Source organism: Pseudorca crassidens, chromosome 3, assembly GCF_039906515.1.
Source record: "Pseudorca crassidens isolate mPseCra1 chromosome 3, mPseCra1.hap1, whole genome shotgun sequence".
NCBI lineage: Eukaryota > Metazoa > Chordata > Mammalia > Artiodactyla > Delphinidae > Pseudorca > Pseudorca crassidens.
The window spans coordinates 172,201,468-172,222,865 of record NC_090298.1 but is presented as its reverse complement, the minus strand read 5'-3'; the positions used below and the strand labels follow the sequence as shown (position 1 = coordinate 172,222,865).

At 60.3% G+C, this 21,398-nt stretch overlaps 2 protein-coding genes across 3 annotated transcripts; one reads left to right on the top strand and one right to left on the bottom strand.

Moving 5' to 3' along the window:
* Nucleotides 1–3,485: 3,485 nt before the first annotated feature.
* Nucleotides 3,486–9,721, top strand: FSTL3 (follistatin like 3). The gene is made up of 5 exons (XM_067734568.1): nt 3,486–3,665; nt 5,017–5,202; nt 7,372–7,587; nt 8,172–8,399; nt 8,490–9,721. Exons 1-5 carry the CDS (start codon nt 3,563–3,565, stop codon nt 8,543–8,545), a joined length of 789 nt encoding a protein of 262 aa, XP_067590669.1. The 5' UTR covers nt 3,486–3,562; the 3' UTR covers nt 8,546–9,721.
* A 716-nt stretch (nt 9,722–10,437) lies between these two features.
* On the bottom strand, nt 10,438–16,424 carry PRSS57 (serine protease 57). 2 transcript variants are annotated; one of them, XM_067734561.1, is made up of 6 exons: nt 15,922–16,424; nt 14,178–14,270; nt 13,775–13,928; nt 12,683–12,827; nt 12,045–12,299; nt 10,438–10,909 (listed from the first exon to the last, which is right to left on the bottom strand). In XM_067734561.1, exons 3-6 carry the CDS (start codon nt 13,867–13,869, stop codon nt 10,697–10,699), a joined length of 708 nt encoding a protein of 235 aa, XP_067590662.1. In that variant the 5' UTR covers nt 13,870–13,928; nt 14,178–14,270; nt 15,922–16,424; the 3' UTR covers nt 10,438–10,696. The 2 variants fall into 2 exon arrangements, with proteins under 2 accessions (XP_067590662.1, XP_067590661.1); XM_067734560.1 differs by having other exon boundaries at nt 14,249–16,424.
* Between the last annotated feature and the right edge of the window lie 4,974 nt (nt 16,425–21,398).

The window sequence follows — 21,398 nt, the reverse complement described above, 5'->3', positions numbered from 1 at the left end:
CCTGCAGCTCCAGGCTCACACCCCTCTAGCTCAGGCAAGAAGTGGGTGTCCCTTTCCCAGCAAAAGTCTCAGAGCTGACTCTTCCTGGTTTGCTGAATGTCCGATGATTCTAAGTGGTTGGGCCTTGGTTGGTGCCCACTCTTGGGGACATTTGAGCTGGGATTGCAGGAGATGATCTCCCAAAGGAAAATCTGGTGCTGGAACCGGAGCAGGGATGCCAGCCACAACCTGGGGGCTCACCCTGATTGCTCGGGGCTCAGCACATGGGTCCTGGAACCTTGCTTACCTGGTATTGGCTCCATTCCCGACCTTGTGGGGCTTTGTAACGCATCCACCCGAAAGTCACTTTCCTTCCTCCAGCCTCAGTTTCCCCCTTCTGTAAAATGGATGCCTGCCTTACAGCATTGTGGGGAACGGCAAAATACTTACCCATTCTTAATTAATAAGAATCTCTGCACCATGTCATGCCCCTACCTTGCACCAGGCATTGTCCCTGGTGTCCTGGCTGAAATCTGCAGTACTAGGATCTGTGCCCATTTTACAGATGAGAGAATGGAGGCATGGAGATGTCACATGTGGCTTGGCCAGGGTGGCACAAACTGGACTGGGCTTCCACCAGATGCCTCCTTCTCCCTCCAGGCCTCAGTCACCTCCTTGGAAACCTTCCTGCTCCTAGGGTCTCTGTCCTGCGACCGTTTTCCACCAGGGCTCACTCCCTCGTTTGTCTCCAGCCAGGCAGGGACCATATCACTGCGACACTGAACCCCTTTGTATTAGCTGCTGTCACAAATCGACACAAACTTGGGGCCTTAAAACAACACAAATTTTTCTCTTCTAGTTCTGGAGGTCAGAAGTCCAACGTGGGTTTCTCTGAGCTAAAATCAAGGTACTGACAGAGCTGCATTCCTTTCTGGAGACTCCAGGGGAGAATCTGTTCCTTGCCTTTTCCAGCTTCTAGAGGCTGCCCACATTCCTTGGCCGGAGGCCCCCTCCTCCCTCTTTAAAGCCAAAAACAGCAGATCAAGTCCTTCTCATGTTGCATCTCTCCAAACACAGTGGGGAAGCGCTCCACTTTCAAGGATCCTGTGATGACACTGGGCCCACCTGGATAGCCCAGGATCATCTCCCATCCCAAGGGCCTCAACTTAATCCTATCTGCAAAGTCCTTTTGCCGTGGGAGGTGACATATTCACAGGGTCCAGGGACCCACATGTCTCAGGGGGCTGTATTCGGGCTTTCTCTTACTTGTAGCACACACATCCCATGACTTCTTTTCCCATCCCTCCTTCCCTCCCCCACTGTTCAATCTAACAATGTAAATGTCCTCCTCTTCTGAGAAGTCTGCCTTGATCTCCCCAGGCTGGGTCAGGTCCAGCATCCTCCATCACAGCTCTGTTTATGTTGGACTGTCACTGTCGGTTTCCCTGGGGTGGTGAGCAGGGACTTTGGGGAGTCATGATGGGTATGGGCTAGGGAGGAACGTTATGGCAGGCGCCTGGGGTAGGAAGCAGGCTGCAGGCTGGGTCGGGGTGGTGAGGAGGGCACAAATGGGAGATACTCAGAAGAGGGCTCCCCAAAGAGGGCCATGACTTTTTTGAGGTCACCCAGTGCAGAGCCTCTGGGCTGGGGAGACACGCCAGGCTGGGGAGCAGAAGGCCACTGGCCGCTGGCCTCAGTTTCGAACCCACGCCAGGCCGACAATGGCCCTTTTATTTGCACAGCTCAGGACGGGGTGGCTGAGCCATGGTAGGGTCAGGTCTCGGCCAAGGTCACCCTGTCCAGCCCCCGCACACCCTTGCTGAGAACACAGGGTCTCATTCCTGCCCCATTTCCCAACAGGGGAGAATCTCCTTGGACTGTCAGAGGCCAAGGCCAGGTAGAGACAGCTGGGTGCCCTCCCTCAGTGCTGCTAGGAAGTAATGCGGCCCTTGGCACTGCCCTGGGGACACGGGTCAGGCTGGGCAGCTAAGGTGGAGTAAGTGGTCTGGGCATGGTGTCGGCCAGCAGCAGATCTCGTGCATGCAGAGGAAGGGCTGTGCCTTCAGGGATCCTGTTTCTACACCCGGGGTGGGGGCAGATGCAGGGATGGGGGGCGATGAGGCATAGGTGGCCCTGGGAGATGACCAATTGCCCTCAATCATTTTTGTTTTTTCCTAAAAGCATTTTGCACTCTTAAAAGTTATACATTAGTTTGTTTTTCTATGTATTTTCTTGTCTATGACTCTGACAAACCATGAGCTCAGCGAGGACGGGACTGGGTCTGCCTTGGTCAACCTGAGGCTCCAGCATCCCCCAAAGGTCCCTGCTACCAGAAGATTGACACTAATTATTTCCCAGAAGCACAAACACAGAGGGGCTGCACAGGACCCATGAGCCTGTTGGGGTGCCCTAACAATTTGGGAGGCCCCCAAGATTGAAGAGATCAGCTCCAAAATAGGAAAAGCAGGGGCTTCCCTCGTGGCACAGTGGTTGAGAGTCCGCCTGCTGATGCAGGGAACACGGGTTCGTGCCCCGGTCCGGGAAGATCCCACATGCCGCAGAGCGGCTGGGCCCGAGAGCCATGGCCGCTGAGCCTGTGCGTCCAGAGCCTGTGCTCCGCAACGGGAGAGGCCACAACAGTGAGAGGCCCGCGTACCGCAAAAAAAAAAAAAAAAAAAAAGGAAAAGCATCCTGCTGCACTGAGGCCCCAGTGGACTCAGTGCTTCCCAGGCCCACGCTGATGTGGCCATCATAAATTGTGGAAAACCCAGGATTCCAGGGTGTCCCAGGACAGGGAGCACTGACCCTTGGAGGAGAGAAGTCAGCAGGTTGTTGATGTGGCCTGGGGGCACGGTTTGCAAAGGCCTGGGGTGTTTGGTGCAACCTCAGCTGTGAGGGGCAAAGGCCAGGCACAGTGGGCACTTTACCACAGTGTAACTCTTGTGGTATGATTATTGCTGTCAGCGATGTTGTCAGGACCATCGTGTCTCTGGGGTCTCTCTCTGCCACACCTCTCTGCCTCTGTTTCCCACCCCACCAGCCTCCCCGTCCCTCCACGCGCTCACACCCAGCCGTGCCCACCGGCTCCAGGGGCCAAGTGGCCAGGCGGATGGCCGGGGGTGTGTGATTAGGGAACTGGCTGGGGCTGAGGTCCCTGGGGCGTGTAGGGACGGGGAGGACAGGCCAGGAGTCCAGAGCACACTGGGGCCACCCCAGCGACCACATGCAGAACACGACGCGCACGGATCCGCAGACGCGCTCCCCTTGGTTCACCGGCCAGTCCCCCAAACGCACGGCGACACCTCGAACTCACAGCCACGAGCCCGGCTCCCGGGTCGTGCCCCCGCCCCCGACCAGCTGCCGCCCACATCGCGCGCGACACTGCCCCGCGCCCCGCCGTCCCCGCGCCCCGCCCCGGCCGGCCCGCCCCGCCCCGCCCCGCCCGCAGCCCGCGGGACCTTTATAGGGCGCGCCGGCCGCGCGCTGGAAGTGGTGCCGCCGCCGCCCTCCCTGCAGCCCGCCCGCCCGCCCGCCCGCCGCCCGCGCGTCCGACGCGGGGGCCGCCGCCGTGTCTGCGTCCGCCATGCGTCCCGGGGCGCCGGGGCCACTGTGGCCGCTGCCCTGGGGGGCCCTGGCGTGGGCCGTGGGCTTCGTTGGCTCCGTGGGCTCTGGGGACCCCGCGCCCGGTGAGTGGGGCGGCCGGAAGGGGCGGGCGGGGCGGGCCACCCACGTGGGCCTGCCCGGAATGCGGGCCTGGGGCGAGGTCGGGGGGCGCGGCGGCGGTGGCAGAGAGCGGTGACCCGTGGTGACCCGTGGCCGCTGCAGGTTGAATCTGGGAGGGCTTGAGGCTCCCCTCCCCTAGCCCCAAAAGGCCCAAAGGAGGGTCACCAGGAGGTCAGGAGAGCAGATGTGACTCCTTCACAATTTATTTATCAAGAATCTAGTTACAAGAGCTGCTGACAATTATTGGGCGCCTAGTGTCTGCCTCTTCCGTCCTGGAATCCACGCAACAGCCCAGTAGTGTGGGCACTCTTCTGCCCGGTTTCCAGGTGGGGAAACTGAGGCACAGGGTCACACAGCTTGTAAGTGGCAAAGCGGGGATTTGAACCTCGACCATCCGGGTCCCAATGCTCCAGAAAGGCAGGGCTGGGTGGCTGGACTCAGGACCTCCAGCTGGGGTCTCAGATTTTCCCTGGGTCTGGTTCAGGCAGACAGGTCATTGGAATCTCACACCTGCCACTTGCGGAGGTGCCGGGGAAGTCATATCCCCACTCCTGGCCTCAGTTTCCCCTTTTATACGGGGTGCCAATGTGCTGGGCTGCCCAGAGCTGGTCCCTGGGAGGCGCTCAGCACAGGGCCTGGGAGCTCCATGGAATGGGGGCCGTGGCCACCCCCGCCCCCACTTAACGGTGCAGAAACCGAGGGCCATCTGCCCCCCACCCCACCCTGCAGCCCCACCCCAGCCCCGCAGTGAGGGGAGAGCCAAGCCCCCTCCCCGAAGGCCGCATCCCCGGGGAGACAGTGAGCTCATGCGAGGGGAATGTTCCCGAGTTGGAGTGAGTAAGAGGCGGGCCAGGCGAGGGGGGGCTGCTGGGCGAGGGGGCTCCGCGTGCCCTCGGGCGCTGTCTAGACAGAGGGCAGAGGCGGGAGAGGCGGCTCCAGGGCCCGCTGACCCTGACACGTCCAGCTCCGGGCGTTTGCCTGCTCGGGCAGGATGCCAGGCCCGGGCTGGGGGCCTGGACCGGGGTGGGGGGGGGAGGTTCCCAGGAGGGGGTGGGGTGGGTGCTGGAGCAGTGTTGGGGCTGGAGCCCAGAGAGGAAGGGTCCCCAAAGAATCTGCAGCCAGGGTGGGGACACCTGTGCGGTTCTCTGCCCCTCCTTCCCAGGTCAGGGGCAGATTATCCCCTCCATAATTACTGAGCACCAACTGTATGCATCGCCATGGGCCGGCAGCTGGCTGGGAGGCCAAGGCCTGGGTGTGTGTGGGGGCACCGGAGGGCGCCTCTGGCCACGTGGGGACTGGCCCGCTCGTCCGCAGGTGGTGTCTGCTGGCTCCAGCAGGGCCGAGAGGCCACCTGCAGCCTGGTGCTGAGGACGGACGTGAGCCAGGCTGAGTGCTGTGCGTCTGGTAACATCGACACCGCCTGGTCCAACTTCACGCACCCGGGGAACAAGATCAGCCTCCTGGGCTTCCTGGGCCTCGTCCACTGCCTCCCCTGCAAAGGTGAGACCCTGGGTGTCGGCCGCAGGCCAGGGTCACAGGGTCAGAGGCGGGACAGCCGAGAGTGAGCCCCCCGTCTTGGGGGCAGGCAGAAGCTTGAGGCTGCCGGCACGGGGATCCCAGGCTCAGAGAGGGGTTGCGGGCCTTCAGGCTCCCAGCTTAGCCACCTGCAGGTGAGGGTTCAGGAAGCTCCAAGGAGTCCCCAGTTTGGATTCCAGCCTCTAGGCCCTTGCTCACGAGGAGCCCTCTGCCAGGGTGGCCTTTCCCACTTGCCCTGCACCTGGTGGATGTGCTCACACCTAGCTCCTAGGAAGGTGGATTTTCCCCGACTGGCCATTAGGGTTCATGACCCCACACTCAGTGTTCCCAGACACTTATCTGCCCTTGACCCCGCAGAGTCCAGGGTCTGGGGTTGGGCTTAGCTGTGGTTAAACAGCTGCATGTTAAACAAGCGTGTGCCTCTGCGCCATGCGCTACGAAATGCTGCCTCCCCCATCAGACTAGGGGCTCTCTGAAGGCAGGATGAGTAAATGACTAAGTCAAGACATCGTCTCTGCCCTGGAGAAGGGGTTGGGGACTTTCCCAGCCCCCTGTGCAAGGCTGAACCTGCAAGGACCCAGAGGGCGCAGGGGGGCATGACTTGAAGGAGGTGGGCTCTAGAGCCATGGTGCTGGCGGATGATTAGGAGTTCGCCAGCTGGAGAAAGCATGGGGGAGAGCATCAGCAGAGACCATGGCCTGGGATCAGACCCTGGTGGGTGGAGTCAGGACAGGGGCACAGGGAGGAGGCTGGAGCTGAGGGCTGCAGACCTGCAGGCCAAACTGAGGAGCCTGACTGGCCGCTGGGGTGTGATTAATCCCAGATCAGCCTGGCTGGGTGGTCCCAGACTCAACTGCCATGTGCCCTGGCTCCCTCCAGAAGCCCCTCTGGCTTCTGGGAGGAGGACAGACTTCAAAAAGTGCCTGGCCTGGGCATGAGACGGTCCAGGACCCCCTCCCCCCCGCCCCCCAACCTTGTCTGGCCTTGGGGACAGGAACTCAGCCCTGCCACTTCTGTTCTTGCTTGCGTGAAGCCACCCGGGAGAGCATTTCCAGATGTGCGTGTGGGCGGGCAGCATGGGAGGCGCCCAGGTGCAGCCCACATGCCCTGGCACAGGGACGTGGGGCACGCCAGCTAGTCTCTTAGGAGCATCCATCATTTTCTGCTCACCCTGTAAGGTGGGTTTCCCCATCAGCCCCACTTTACACACAGGGAAACTGAAGCTGAAACATCAACTCGAGCTCAGAGACGGCCCTCCAGACCCACAAGCCACAGAGCTGGGGGGTCCATCGGGTCCGGCCTGGAGTTCTCACGCCGAAGTGCCCCGGCTGTCTCCAACTCACAGCTGTGACCGTTTCCCCCTTTTGTAAAATGACGACAAAACGGCACCACCTTGTGGGGGTAGATGGGAGGCTGCACTGGGCCTGGGAGGCCAGAAGCAGCCGTTAGCCGGGCCCGAGTGGGGGCGGGGATCTCAGAGAGAGACTTGTCTCCCTACCTGAGAAATGGGGCTGCGGGGGGCGGTAACCCCTGGTTCGGAGGGCTCGGGCTGTGGGAGGCCCCCTCCTCAGGAAATGAGGCTCAGACCAGGCCGACGCCCCGCCCTCCCTGACACCTCCTCCGGGGAGGTCCTGGCAGGCACGGGGAACAGACGCTGCCCGTTCTCCCCATACCCGCGCCTGGACGGGGTGGAGCCCCCCGCTCCCCCCGCGGGCTGACGCAGCCGATCCCCCGCCGGCCTTCCCAGAAACGCGCGTAAATCAGGGAACAGACGTCAGCCCGAGCGGGTGGCCCAGCTGCGGAGCGAGAGCTGGACCGGGGGCGGAAGCCCGTTCCTCCCGGACCCCCAGATTCCGGGCAGAGACCCCCCTCCCGCCCACACTGAGCCCCGCCCCCCGACAGAAGCCCGCCCCAGGAGCAGCGTCGAGTCCGTGTCCACCCGGGCCGTGGCTGAATCTCGTCCCTAACGGTCCCGCCCCCAGACCCCCAAATCAGTCTCCTCCCCTGTGGGCCCCGACTCCGGCCCGGCCTCTATCCCTCGGAACAGGGAGGGGTCGAGGGCGCGGGGGGCTCTGAGGACCTCCGGCCTCGGCCACGCGCCCCAGCCCACACATGTGTGTCCTCTGTCCACAGATTCGTGCGAGGGTGTGGCGTGCGGCCCAGGCAAGGCCTGCCGCATGCTGGGGGGCCGTCCGCGCTGCGAGTGCGCGCCTGACTGCTCGGGGCTCCCAGCGCGCCTTCAGGTCTGCGGCTCGGACGGCGCCACCTACCGCGACGAGTGCGAATTGCGCGCCGCGCGCTGCCGCGGCCACCCAGACCTGCGCGTCATGTACCGGGGCCGCTGCCGCAGTACGTAGGGGCGGGGCCTGGGGGAGGGGCGGGGCCACCGGGCCTGAGCATCCTGTAAGGCCGCTGCCGCAACGCGTGGGGGCGGGGTCTTGGCAGGAAGGGGCGGGGTCTGAAATCCAGGGTGTCCTATTATGTCTTACGGATGTGGGCGGGCTAGGCGGGGTGGCACCCCACCCACCAGCCCTGCTACCAGGCCTTGTGCTAGGCGGGGCTTAGATGGGAGCTCGTGGGCGGGGCCTAGCGGAGGGAGTCTATTGTCCCGCGAGAGTGTCACTGGATTAGGTCTTTTGTGGGGTCATGAATGAGAAAGAGTTGGGTGCAGGTTTGGAAAGGGGGTTCTGGGGCTCATATGGGGTGAGAGATACGAGTGTGTGTCAGAGAAGCTTACTGGTGCAATCAAAGGGGGGAGGGATTGAGGGTGGATCTGGAGTGTGGGCGCGGTTCGTGGAAGGGGTGTGGCTTCTGGTGCAACAAGGGTGCCGCGTCTGAGGGTGGGACCCTGAGGGCGGGTTCGCGGCGGGGGCGGGGCCTGTGGCCCAGGTTAGGAGGAGCGCCCCTGACCCTCCCCGACGCCCCACCGGCAGAATCGTGCGCGCACGTTGTGTGCCTGCGGCCGCAGTCATGCGTGGTGGACCAGACCGGCAGCGCGCACTGCGTGGTGTGCCGCGCGGCGCCCTGCCCCGCGCCCTCCAGCCCCGGCCAGGAGCTCTGTGGCAATAACAACGTCACCTACATGTCCTCGTGCCACCTCCGCCAGGCCACCTGCTTCCTGGGCCGCTCCATCGGCGTGCGCCACCCGGGCAGTTGTGCAGGTGCGGCGAGGGGCGGGGAGCAGCGGCGGGGTCTAGCCCCCAGCCCCTCTCCGCGCCCGCATTTCTCTTTTGGTCCCTCCCACTCTGCAGGCACCCCCGAGCCGCTAGATGCTGAGTCGGAGGAGGACGAGGAGAACTTTGTGTGAGCCTGAGGGACCGGCCTGGGCCTGGCGTTCAAGGCAGCCCCGTTTTATTTATTGCCACAGCAGAGTCTAATTTATGTCCCACGGACACTCCTCAGAGCCTGGACCGGGACCATTTTGGGAGCCCTGTTGCCCCCCGACGATACCTTGGAAGGACTGGGGGAAGGAGGCCTGGGAGCAGGGCTGGTGGGTGGGGTGCCACCCCAGACCTAGGTACCCTACTGCCCAGGAGGACCCCACGCTTCTCCTTCCTCGGGGATAACTCTATTCATTGTCGCTGCCACCGAGAGGGCTGGGGACTTCCTGCCAGCAACTAATGAAGAGGCACCCTGGCCTCTATTGATAGAACAGGGACCATGGGGTGAGAGGGGGTCCACGGCCTGGGTGTGTAGAGATGAGCCTCAGAACATGCTCAGACCCCAGACAGGCCAAGGAAGCAACCACTGTCCCCCACCAGCCCCAGGGTAACCAAGGGGCTTACCTTCCCTCTCCCTCCAGCTCCCAGTGTGTTCTGTGAAGGCCCCTGAGAAAAGCCCAGCTTGTCCCCAGGGACAGGGTGCCATCTGGGCCTCTGGACACAGGACTTGGGCATGGAGAGGCTGTATCTACCCAGAACAGGGCACCATGTCTGGTGGTACCCGGCCCACTTAGGGTGGGACCCGGTGGGGTCCCTGCTCACCCACTGGCCCAGGACGGAGAATAGACACCAAGACCCACTGCACACCTGGCATCCTGGAGCCGTGTGTCTGAGGGGCACCCCACTGCCTGCTGCCCCGTGCAAAAGTGAGGTCCAGACCCGGGACCCTCTTTCCCCCGCATCCTGCCCTGGCCACGCCTCTAAGCCCTGTTCCCAGCTGAGCCCCCCCTGCCTGCCAGCCGGGTTCCCTCCATCTTCCTGGGCTGTTGCTCTTTGTCACCTCCCTGTGCCTGTGTGTAGACTGGAGGTTCAGACCAGGGTGGGGGCCCAGCGGGGCAGGAGCCCAGCTCCCCGAGTTTGGAGCGAGGAGCACAGGGCAGTGGGGCTCGTCCGTGTCCTTCCCAGCCTCCAGGAAGTGCCTTACCTGTGACACCTGGAAAAGTGCCCTTGAGCAGTGGGTTCGCCCGAGCCCCCGACAAGGCAACCTCCCCCACCCTGGGGTCCTGCCTCGCCTGCCAAAGAAATAAACACTGAAAAAGCCACTTTGGATGTCCAGGCCTCTGTTTGCCCGCCACCTCTCTGAGCCTCTGCGCCGCCCACTTTGGTAGGGGGTTACCAGCCTGGGTCCTGGGGTGCTGTGATGCTGGTGCATAGTGTGTTCTGGAAGCATCCAGCGCAGAAACACAGGTGTATGTCCTTGGGGCGGCCACTGCCCGACTCGGGGCCTCAGTGCCCACCTTCAGGCGGTGGGCGGCAGCCGAGGTAGAACTGGGGCAGGTGGGGTGAGGGTGGGTGGGAGAGTCTTGGCCTTTATGGGGCAGGGGAGGGGAAGAGGGGGGTCAAGATGGCTTAGGGCAGCCCCAAGAGGCCACCTGGTTTAGGGTCCAGAAACGGAGGCCTGGCCTGGAAGGGTTGGAGGTACCATAGTGACACTAACACGATTAGTAAAAGTACCGGCTGGGACTCGCCCAGCCTTGCCGCCAGCCGGGCACCATTCACTCAAATCGCTTTTCAGAGGGTGAGCCAGGCCAACCTGAGACCCTACCCTCTCCCGGCCTCGGTTTCCCCATCTGTGTGGGGTTGGCTGGAGGGCAGAGGAGTGGCGGTCCAGGTAGGGACCAAGGCGGGGAGGCCGTCCCAAGCTCGGGCTGTGAGGCAGGGTGGGAAACTCCAGAGGGGTCAGCGCGGGGAGGGTGTGGGAGGGTGGAGAGGGGCCCAGGTCCTATGGCTCAAGGTCCTTCTGGGAGGGAGTGGTGGAACTGGACCCTCGGCCACGCTGAGGCCAAGGAGAAGCTCAAAGACATGCGTGGACCCTGGAGGCAGACCATCGTGTCTGGTGAGCCAGTTAACACTTTATTGTGTTATTTTGCCCTTTTTGTTTGGAACTGATTCCCCCCTATCCCACCTGCCATCCCACACACACCAGGCTTCCTGGGGTTTGGGGGCCCATGGACCCTCTGCCCCAGCCACGGAATTTTCCAGGCCGGAGCTAACCTCATCTTGTGCGCTGCTGTGGTTCAGGCAACTCCTGCTGGGCCCCCAGTGGTCCTGGGTGGGGGGCTGGGCTGGGGGCCGTGCGGGCCCCGCCGAACCACGTCCCAGATCCAGGTCACGAAGGCGGACACCAGTGTGTACACGTCGGGGGTCTTGGGGTCGCCGCACCAGAGGCCGGAGAAGGAGACGACGCCATGGGCCCGATTTCTGCAAACCAGGGGCCCCCCAGAGTCTGCCTGGAGGTGGAGGCAAAGGTGAGGCCAAGGGTCCCTCTCTGGGCCTCACTTTCCTTAAAGGAGCTCATACGGGTGAATCTGAGAAGGACCCTCCCTGCCTCAAAATCCTTCCATGGCTCCCTAGAGCTTTTACAGCAAAGACTAAGCTCCTCACCTCAGCCTTTAAGGCCTAGAGGATCCAGCCCCCACCCACCTGTCTGCCCTCCTCTCCCCCGACTTGCTTGGTTCCAGCCATGCCAGCCTACCTTGCTCTTCCTGCAGCAAAGCAAGCTCCAACCTCTAGGCTTTTGCATATTCTTGAGACCCGTTACTGCCCCCTGCTGGACACTGCTTGTATAAATACACAAGTCGGCAGCACCTTGTGCAGTGCACAACTTGCGCAGCTGTACACAGCAGCTCTGTGACTGGTCTCTCTGCCTGGCATGCCTCCCCTCAGATCTTCTCAAGGCCCCGCCAACTCTCAAAAGTACTTTCCTCAGAGAGACCTCCCGGAATACTCACCGTAAAACTCCTGCTTCCTCCTCTCCCCTCACCTCCCCACACCTATCACCCTAATTGTCACCTGGAATCAGCTCTGACCCTAAGAAGTAGGTCCTATTTGTGTGACAGTTTTACAGATGGAGAAAGTGAGGTCCCGAGAAGTGAGGTGACTTTTCTAAGACCACACATCTGGGGAGTGGCTCAGTCTGGACCTGGACCCAGGCAGTTGGGCTCCAGAATCTGAACCACTGCACTCTCGTGGCTGGAACAAAAGACACCGTCCCCCACCCCCACCCCACACCTGGGCTGAGTTTCTTCCTTGGCACCGGGGCCAAATTTGCCATTAATCCATACAAGGGCTTAGGAGCAGGAGCTTCTTCCTTGAGATCTGGACCTTGCTTTTTTTTTTTTTTTTTGACACTGCTTTTAAAGACACAAATCTGTAGCTGTTTGTGCAGTGCGCAACCTGCACAGCCATACATGGCATCCCTGTGACCCTGGGCAACTCCGTGCCCTTCCAGGGCCTTAGGTGAGGCCCATCTGGTCAAAGGTGAGCTGGGACTTAGTTCCCAAGGCTCTGCCCAGCTCTGACCCTCTCTGTGGGCCTCAGTTTCCCCACGCAGTAAGCAGGCAGGACAGAGACTGAGTGTCTCACCGAGCAGAAGCCACGTCGCCGGCGGTCCCCACTGCGGGTGCAGAGCATGGCAGGGCTCAGCCGCCCCTTCCAGGAGCTGTTGCAGATGTCCAGGCCCAGCACGCGGACCTCGGCCTCCATCAACACAGGCGGCAGCTCCTCGAAGTCGGACACGGAGCCCCAGCCGGCCACCTGGCACCGTGCCCCGGCCCTGGGTGGCCTCCGTGGCAGCCCCAGCAGCCCCACTGCAGGACCCAGGATGGCAGAGCTGTTCAGCTGCAGGGGGAGCACTGAGGTTAGGCCCCCCCCACCGCAGCCACCCACCACTGCTCCTGCCTGTTCACCTTTCTGGGTTTCTTCTTGGCCTCATGGAGAGAAGTCAGTGGCAGCCGTCATTAGGCTGTCGGAAGGCCACCACGCGCCACCGCCCGTCAGGCCTCAACTGCCTCAGACCAGGACTCTGGTCTTCCCCAGCCTCCAGGCCTCGAGTCTCAACCCCTCAGCTGCCCAAAGGGTCTTTCTAACGAGCCTCTCCTTCCCTGCTCTGAGCACGGGTGCTCACAGGATCCCAACAGCTGATTTTAAACAAATCAGGCCATCGTTGGTGTGGGGGGGCCTGGGACCCGTGTCTGGCCCTCGTCCCCCACGCAGCGTCTCACCCGCAGCAGACAGATGTCACTGGTGTGGGTGGCCAGATGGTAGTCGGGGTGCGTGAAGACAGCCGAGATGCTGAACACCTGCTGCGTGGCCTCTGCGGTGCGCAGGTCGTGGGCCCCTAGCACCACCAGGCCCGTTTGGGGGTCTCTGCGGGGTGGGGAGGGTGGTTGTGAGCGAGGCTGGGGTGAGGGCCACCCGGCACGGGCCAAGCAAATCCATGTCATCCTCACGCCAGCCCGTGATAATAAGCGTCACGTTTATTACCGTTCCACCTCAATTATGGTATTAACTCCGATCGCAGCAGTATGAATTGAATTTAATTTTTTTTTGGCCACGCCGCGTGACCTGCAGAATCCTAGTTCCCCGTCCAGGGATTGAACTCGCTCCCCCTGCAGAGAGACCATGAAGTCCTAACGACTGGACCACCAGGGAATTCCCACTGCAGTACTTTTTAAAAAAAATTTAATTAATTAATTAATTAATTTTCGGCTGCATTGGGTCTTCATTGCTGCGCTCAGGCTTTCTCTAGTTTCAGCGAGCGGGGGCTACACTTCGTTGGGGTGCCTGCGGGCTTCTCATTGCGGTGGCTTCTCTTGTTGCGGAGCACGGGCTCTAGGCACGCGGGCTCAGTAGTTGTGGCTCGTGGGTTCTAGAGCGCAGGCTCCGTAGTTGTGGCGCCCGGGCTTAGTTGCTCCGCGGCCTGTGGGATCTTCCCGGACCAGGGCTTGAACCCGTGTCCCCTGCATTGGCAGGCGGATTCTTAACCACTGCGCCACCAGGGAAGCCCCTGCAATATTAATTTTAATACTTATAAAAATATACTTAGAATGAATATAATACTCATTATATTTATTCTAATTCCCACCTCGATTATAGTATCGCCTCCAGTAATTTCAATATGAAGGTTAGTAATCGTTATAACAATATGCTCGGGACAAGCGTAACGGTTATAACATCGGCTTATGGTCACGGCGGCTGCTCGTTCCCTACTTCTCCTGCCGCCCCCCCATCCCTGATAAACCCCCCAGCTGAGAGGCCTGTCTGCACGAGCCCTCACCCCACCCACACCAGGGCACCCCCTCATCCTGGCTCACCTGTCTCTGAAGCAGTGGGCGGCCGACACAACCCAGCGGGTCTGCAGCAGGAAGCCCCCGCAGTGGTGCTGGCCCTGGAAACTCACGGACGCCATGTAGGGCCGGGAGTGGGGGGTCACCTTGTGGCCCCCGATGATTCGGGACGCCCAGGAGCCTGCAGGCAGGGTGGGCAGCGAGTCAGGGACGGGGCAGTGTGGGGTAGGGGCCAGGCTGGGCGGGATAGACAGACACAGAGATGCCCAGAGAAGGACGTGGAGTTTGCCGGGAGAGGGGCCGGGTGCACTAAAAGCTGGGTCCGGGCCTGGCCGAGACCCCAGCTGGGCCTCATGCCCGCCTCCCAGCGGAGACTGTTCCCAGAGGAACAGCCATGCAGGGGGCTGAGTAACTGACCACGTGGTGCTACCTGGAGCTTCCTGGGTGGGGCCCCTGTACGGGGCTCTGATGGGCTTGGTTGGGCTACTCGGGGGTCCTCACCTGGGGGCCTCATGGGCAGCATCTGGAAGGCGGTCAGAGTCAGCAGCATGCAGGCCCAGCTCCCCTCCCCGGGCCTCATGGCTGCTGCAGGTCAGCCTCTCCCTGGAGAGCTCTGCGGGCCGTGGTCCACCCACCGCCCAACGGCCCGGAAATGGGGAACTGGGCTGTGGCCTGTGGTCAGAGGCCCCACCAGCCCAGTTCTGAGCCCGTGCTTCGGAAAGCCTGATGATTCTCCTGCATCGGGGTCGTTGATGATAATCGTAATGGCACGGGAAGCCAGGAGCCAGGGCAGTGGAGTGGGCACGGGGGCTCTGGGGGGCTCCCGGCTCTGCCAAGACATGTGACCCCAGAGGTCCCTAATGCGTGCCATGCCCCGGCTTACCCAGCATCTCCCAGGTACGCAGCTGGCAGCACAACAGCCCTCGCTGCCCCTCAGGGCTGGGGACCAGCTCTCCAGCTGAAGGGGGTCCGGGTCCCGCCCTGCCCGTCACTGCCTCAAACCTCAGTTTCCCCATCTGCAACCCCAGCCTCCAGAAAGCCTTGTGACTGCTGCTGCCTTGGTTGCATGTATTGAGGTATTGAGTGCCTACGGCATTACCAGCCTCCGGTAAGTGCTGGAGATGGAGCCCAATGTGACAAAGGCACCCACCCTCGCGGTGCTGGCGTTTCTCGGGGTTGTGGGTACAGATGAGGTGATCTGGCTTCACGGCTGAAGCACGGGCTCTGGTGGCCAGAGAACAGCGAGCTTGTCAGGTCAGTTCAGGGCCTTGAAGGCAGGGGCTTCTCCTGTGGGTACCGGGGAGCCATGGAGGCTTCCGAGCAGGGAAGGGGCAGCAGGGCCTTGGTGAGGGGCCACACACAGGGGACACACAGGTCAGAGGCCCTGTGCTGCCTTGCGGAGGCTTTGCTGAGACCCCGTGCCCGTCCGCCATCAGTCACTAAAGTGGAGACGCAGAGGGACATCTGGGAGGCAGGGGACCCCGCACAGCATGGAGGAGAGCGACTGGGGCTAGGGGTAGCCCTGTGCAGAGAGGGGGCCAGTGTCACAGGAAGGGGAACGGAGGCTCAGTGGCCGCTGCTCACAGTAGGCTCACCCCACACACGCCTCGGAGGCACAGAGGGTACCTCGCCAGAACGCAGTGCCCAGCCCGGAGGACCAGGGTGGGCTCCATCAGTGCCGGGGCGGGGGAGGGTGGTCCTCCCAGCCCATCACTCAGCATTTCGACAAGGGTGTGAGGGCGTGGGATGGACGGAGAAGGTGAGGTGGAGGTGGGAGAGACCCAGTGGCAGAGACATGGAAGAGAGGCAGAGACAGAGAGATAGACACAGAGACAGAGGGAGACAGAGAGATAGAGGCAGGACAGGACTCCAACATGGGTCTCATGGGGCTAAATCCAGGTGTGGGCAGGGCTGGTCCTTCCGGAGCCTCCAGGGGAGCATCGGTTCCTGCCTTTTCCAGCTTCCAGAGGCGCCGCATCCCTGGCTCGCGGCTCCTCCTGCATCCTCACAGCCAGCAGCGCAGCATCTCCCGTCTCTCTCTGCGTCTGACCCTCCCGCCTCCCTCTTATAAGGACGCTGTGATGACGCTGGGCCCCCGGGAATCCAGAGTCGTCCCCATCTCTCTTAACTCAATCCCACCTGCAAGGTCCCTTCTGCCCCATCAGGTGACATACCCACAGGTCCCAGGACCAGGATGCGGAGGCTGTGGGGCCGTATTTAGCCAACCTCAGTCCCCTGTGTTAATTAGTTTGCTATGTTGTTATCACACCCATTTCACAGACAAGGAAACTGAGGCACAGCCTCGAAAGCTGCAGGGTGGGGGTAGAACCAGCTGGTTTGGAAGGAACCGGCCGTGCTGGCATGCAGACTCCTAGATCTCAGCCCAGATAGGCCCACTGATCAGGTAAGAGAAGGTCATTCTAAGCCACTAAGTTTGCAGTGATGTATTACTGCAGCTGCGGGAAACCATCAGGCCCTGAACATGGAGGAAAGTGGGAAACGTCCATGCGAAAGTCGTTTCCGGGGTCTCGGCCAGAGCTGGACCCTGCATTTCCCTCAGAAGTCAATGCAGGTGGTAGCAGATGATTCTTCGGGAGACTTTGGTGGCTCCTGTCCACTCTGGCTCCCTGGGGCTGTCCTGTCTCGTCTGTTCCCCAAGGCCTCAGTCACTTCCCCCAGCCACATGCCCCTGAGGGTTGGTATTACCGGAAGCTGCAGATGTGTGGAACTCGTGCAGTCCTAGAGCAAACCAAGGCTGTAGGTACTGTTTCTGTCCCTATGGGGAAACAGAGGCACAGAAAGTTTAAGTACCTTGACTAAGGCTGCACAGCGAGGGGGAAATGGGGCCAGGGTTGCAGCCTCAGGCCAGCTCCTGTTGCCTCTGCCGAGGGCCGATTCTTCCCACAGCCCGTTGTATTTTCCTTCTTGTCTGGCAAGCAGTTGTGAAACCAGCAACTGTCCTTCAAGGATCCAAGTAACCAAGTCCTGAGGAACGGACTGTGTGGAGCTCAGTGTTTCCACTTCCCAAACTGAAGCCCAGAGAGTGGAGCTTGGCTGGTCTGGGGCTGCACAGCAGACGGTCTTGAACCCAGAACTCCGGGACTGTCATCCTTGAAGGGTCTTTCCATGGAGGATTTGGGTGGCTTTCCAAGTCAGAGCAACTCAACAATAATAATGTTGCTTCTGATGACGATGATAATAATAGCTCCCTTTACTGAACTCTTACTTTTGTTATTGATTTGTTAGAGCTCTTTACATATTGAGGAGATTAGCTCACAGTTCCTGAGCATCTGAGTGGGGTATGCATGCAGTCGGTGCTCATCACCCAGCCCTGAGTGGGGCATGCAGTCGGCGCTCAGAAAGTGCACAGCCTCTTCCCTAGCCCAAAGCAGCAGCAGAGGTTCAAGAAGTCAGGAGAGGTTATGGGGCTTGGTCAGGAGCCCCTGAGAATTTGAGAAAAGCTCAAAATCTTCCCAGGAAACCCCCCGGGCTCAGTGTTGGAGCCCAGGGACCCCACCCCACTTGGCCCCTGTGTGTCTCAGTGTCCTCATCTGTGAATAGGGTTGGTCCTTGGAATGGGGCATAGGCCCGGCAGGTGTCAGCTGGTGACGCTCTCCCTTACACCCCACACTTTACTTTTTAACCTCGTTAACTCACATTCCAAGGAAATCACTTCTTCTTTCTTTCTTTCTTCCTTTTTATTTTTTATTATTTTTTGGCTGCGCTGCACAGCATGCGTGATCTTAGTTCCTCCACCAGGTATCAAACCCGTGCCCCCTGCAATGGAAGCACAGAGTCTTAACCACTGGACCGCCAGGGAAGTCCCAGCTTCTTATTTCTTTTTTTTTTTTTTTTTAAATTTCATTTATTTATTTATTTTTGGCTGTGCTGGGTCTTCTTTTCTGTGCGTGGGCTTTCTCTAGTTGCGGCGAGCAGGGGCCACTCTTCATCGCGGTGCGCGGGCCTCTCACTGCCGCGGCCTCTCTTGTTGCGGAGCACAAGCTCCAGACGCGCAGGCTCAGTAGTTGTGGCTCACGGGCCCAGCCGCTCCACAGCATGTGGGATCTTCCCGGACCGGGGCACGAACCCGTGTCCCCTGCATTGGCAGGCAGACGCTCAACCACTGCGCCACCAGGGAAACCCGCTTCTTATTTCTTGAGTGGACGGAACTGCCTTAAAAGTAAACAGTCCAGGACTTCCCTGGTGGCATAGTCGTTAAGAATCCGCCTGCCATACGTATAGCTGATTCACTTTGTTATACAGCAGAAACTAACACAACATTGTAAAGCAATTATACTCCAATAAAGATGTTAAAAAAAAAAAAAAGAATCCGCCTGCCAATGCAGGGAACACGGGTTTGATCTCTGGTGCAGGAAGATCCCATATGTCGCGGAGCAACTAAGCCCGTGCGCCACAACTACTGAGCCTGTGCTCTAGGGCCCGCGAGCCACAACTACTGAGCCTGTGTGCCTAGAGCCCGTGCTCTGCAACAAGAGAAGCCACTGCAATGGGAAACCCACGCACCGCAACAAAGAATACCCCCACTCGCCACAACTAGAGAAAGCTCAGGTGCAGCAACGAAGACCCAACGCAGCCAAAAATTAAAAAAAAAAAACCCAAAGGAAGCAAATAAATCTCTAAAAAAACAGAATAAACAGCCCAATCCTGCATCCTGCATCCCAGCCAGGTTTCCTCTGGATGCCAGCCCTGGCCAGTGTGGGGTGGTGACAGACACCACTGCCCTTCACAGACTTTCTCCTGGACCCGCATCCAAGGCCTGGCAGAGAACGGAGGAAGCGACAAGTAGGTGTGAGTGGCTGGCATGTGGGGGCCCTGAGCAAGCCCATTCCACAGATGGGTGAACTGAGGTGGCGGGCAGAGCGTCACCACTGCTGTCCACGTCGTCTGCCCTTGCAGCCTCCAGGATTTCCACAGGGGGAGGATGGGTGTGGGGATGCGGCTTGGCCACTGTTGTCTGGGCCTCGGTCTCCTCCTCTGGGAAACAGGTGACCCCAGAGCATCTCTGAGGGTGTGGCGAGCTCTCAGCGGGGGGCTGGGTGCCCTGGGCGCCCCTCGTCTGCAAACTGGACGCCAGCGCCACTCTTCCTGCGGGGAACGTCAAAGGAGATGGAGAGAGGTATGCAGCCCTTCATTCCATGAGTGTTTATTGAGTGCCTGCTGCGTGCGGGCACTGCATGAGTGCAAGGGGGGGCAGGGGACACAGCAGCAGGAAGACACAGACCCCTGCCCTGGTGGAGAGACAGTGAATTGACATCGTCTGCAGCAGAATTAAGTGGGGAAGGAGTGACCGGAGTCGGCAAGAAGCATAGGGAGGGGGTAGGATTTTAGGGCAAGAAGGAAACCCAGTAACCCTGGTAGAGTGAGGAGGGGAATCCAGGAGGAGCCCAGGGTTGGTGCGGAGAAGGTGTCTGGACAGCCCAGCGGGGTGTGCGGCAGGGGCAGGGGAAGGAAGGGTGCTTTCAGTGTTCACCTGGGCCTCGAGAGCCAGACTGCAGGGCACTGGGGAGCCATAGAAGGTGCTTGAGCAGGGCAGGTGGGGGCAGATCCTCTGGTGAGAGTGGAGAGGAGAGAGGAGGTGGGGAGACAGGGAGGCTGTGGTTGAGCTGGAGTGGGGGACACAAGGCCTGAGCTAGAGTCAGGGCTGGGAGAGGTGAGGGGGTTTGCGACTCAGGGACAGGGGAGGAGTGGGCTCTTGGGGCCCACACAGAGCCCAGTGTCAGACCCCCCTGGAGTCCAAGCGCCCAGAGGATGTCCGGGAGCAGCCAGAGCTGCTGTAAATAAAGTTTTTTTTGTTTTTTTAAAATAAATTTTATTTATTTATTTTATATTTACTTTTCACTGCGTTGGGTCTTGGTTGCTGCACGCGGGCTTTTCTCTAGTTGCAGCGAGCAGGGGCTACTCTTCGTTGCGGTGCGCGGGCTTCTCATTGCGGTGGCTTCTCTTGTTGCAGAGCACGGGCTCTAGGCACGCGGGCTTCAGTGGTTGCAGCACGCGGGCTCAGTAGTTGCGGCTCGCGGGTTCTAGAGCGCAGGCTCAGTAGTTCTGGCACACGGGCTTAGTTGGTCCACGGCATGTGGGATCTTCCTACACCAGGGATTGAACCGGTGTCTCCTACATTGGTGGGCGGATTCTTAACCACTGCGCCAACCAGGGAAGTCCCTATAACTAAAGTTTTATTGGCACATGGCCACACGATGTGGCCATGTACTGCCTCCGGCCACTTTTGCACCGCAATGGCAGAGCTGAGTCCTTGCCACGGAGAGCGGCCGGCCCGCGATGTTGAAAATGTTTACCATCTGGCCCTTTACAGAAAAAGTTTGCCAACCCCTGAGCGAGTGTATGCTGGGCCCTGTTTCAAGTCCTTCGTGTATGTTTGCTCTGTCAACCCTTCCAGTAGCCCTAGGAGGTAGGGAAGTGAGGCTCAGAGAGGTTAAGAAACAGACCCAGCGTCACACAGCACCTACAGAGCTGAGCTGGAACTGGAACCCAGGCCCCCTGATGTTTCTGAGTCTTTTTCTTTGTTCTGTTTGCTAATTTATCTCATCGTTTTCCTGCTAAATCGGTACATGTTCATTGTAAAAGGAGGGTGCAAAGGCCTGTGAGAGGAAAGGCAGCCACGCCCTCCCCCGTCTGGGGTGCATCGTGCCCCATTTTTCTCCAGAGCTCATCCAAGCCTCTTTCCCTTTACACACCCATTTACTGAGCACCAGCTGAGCAGAACAGTTTTACAGAAACCCTAAGGGCTTTGGAAGAACCTCCCTCTCTGCACCCCCCCTCCCCCACCCCATGGAATAAGTGTGTTCGGGGCCCGGTGGCTAGTGTCCTTCTAAGAACACGTTGGTGGGGACAGCTCCTGCCTCCCTCCTGCTCTGTGGGGTCTGCACAGATGAAGGATCCAAGATGGACTACAGGGAATCGAGGGGATGGCAGGGGAGCGAGTCGGCTCTTTCTGCTGCCTGAACCTGCTCCCCACCCTGGGGAGCCCCCCGTCTAGCCCAGGCTGGGCCTGACCCCAAACTCCAACCTGGGCATCCAGCTGCCCGACCAAGGCCCCTTTGTCATCTCCCAGGCCCCGTTCATGTCCGCATGTCCTTCTAGGAGCTCAGGCTGGAGAGGGGAACCCTGATGCCTGCCATCCCTCATCCCATCCCGCAGCAATCCTGCAGCCTCCCCCTTCAAGATCCATGCAGAATCCACCTGGTTCTCACGCTGGTCCAGCCTCTGCCATGTCCCTGGGGGCCCCAGTTCAGCCTTTTCTGGCCCCCAAGCCCCCCCCGCCCCCTTAGCCCCTTTTCATCCACTCCCCACCTGGCAGCTCGAGCGGCCTTCACAAACATAAACCGGGGTGACCCCTCTCCTGCTCTAAACTCTGCTGTGGCTCCCCAGTGCCCTCAAGACAAAGTCTAAGTTCTCCCTGCCCCCTCTACGGACCCCTCTCACTCTGAGCACGCAGGCCTGTTTGCCCCGTGGGAGCAGATTCAATTCCTTAACCCTCATCCAACTGTAGGGCCGTCCCCAGAGCCCAGCCACTGCTCAGAAGACCAGCAATTGCTCTATTATGATTATTTCTCGTCAAACGGGCCTGGCTCGGTCCCACCGCCGGCCTTTTGCGCTTGCAGTGCCCGCTACC

Excerpts from the sequence above, each read along its gene's own strand:
- PRSS57 (XM_067734560.1), bottom strand. The coding sequence starts at position 14,327 with ATGAGGCCCGGGGAGGGGAGCTGGGCCTGCATGCTGCTGACTCTGACC. Across the intron at positions 12,828-13,774 it reads GCCCACTGCTTCAGAGACAG|AGACCCCCAAACGGGCCTGG; the intron begins GTGAGCCAGGAT and ends CCCACCCCGCAG. Across the intron at positions 12,300-12,682 it reads GTGACATCTGTCTGCTGCGG|CTGAACAGCTCTGCCATCCT; the intron begins GTGAGACGCTGC and ends CTCCCCCTGCAG.
- FSTL3 (XM_067734568.1), top strand. The coding sequence starts at position 3,563 with ATGCGTCCCGGGGCGCCGGGGCCACTGTGGCCGCTGCCCTGGGGGGCC. Across the intron at positions 3,666-5,016 it reads CTCTGGGGACCCCGCGCCCG|GTGGTGTCTGCTGGCTCCAG; the intron begins GTGAGTGGGGCG and ends GCTCGTCCGCAG. Across the intron at positions 8,400-8,489 it reads CCACCCGGGCAGTTGTGCAG|GCACCCCCGAGCCGCTAGAT; the intron begins GTGCGGCGAGGG and ends CCCACTCTGCAG.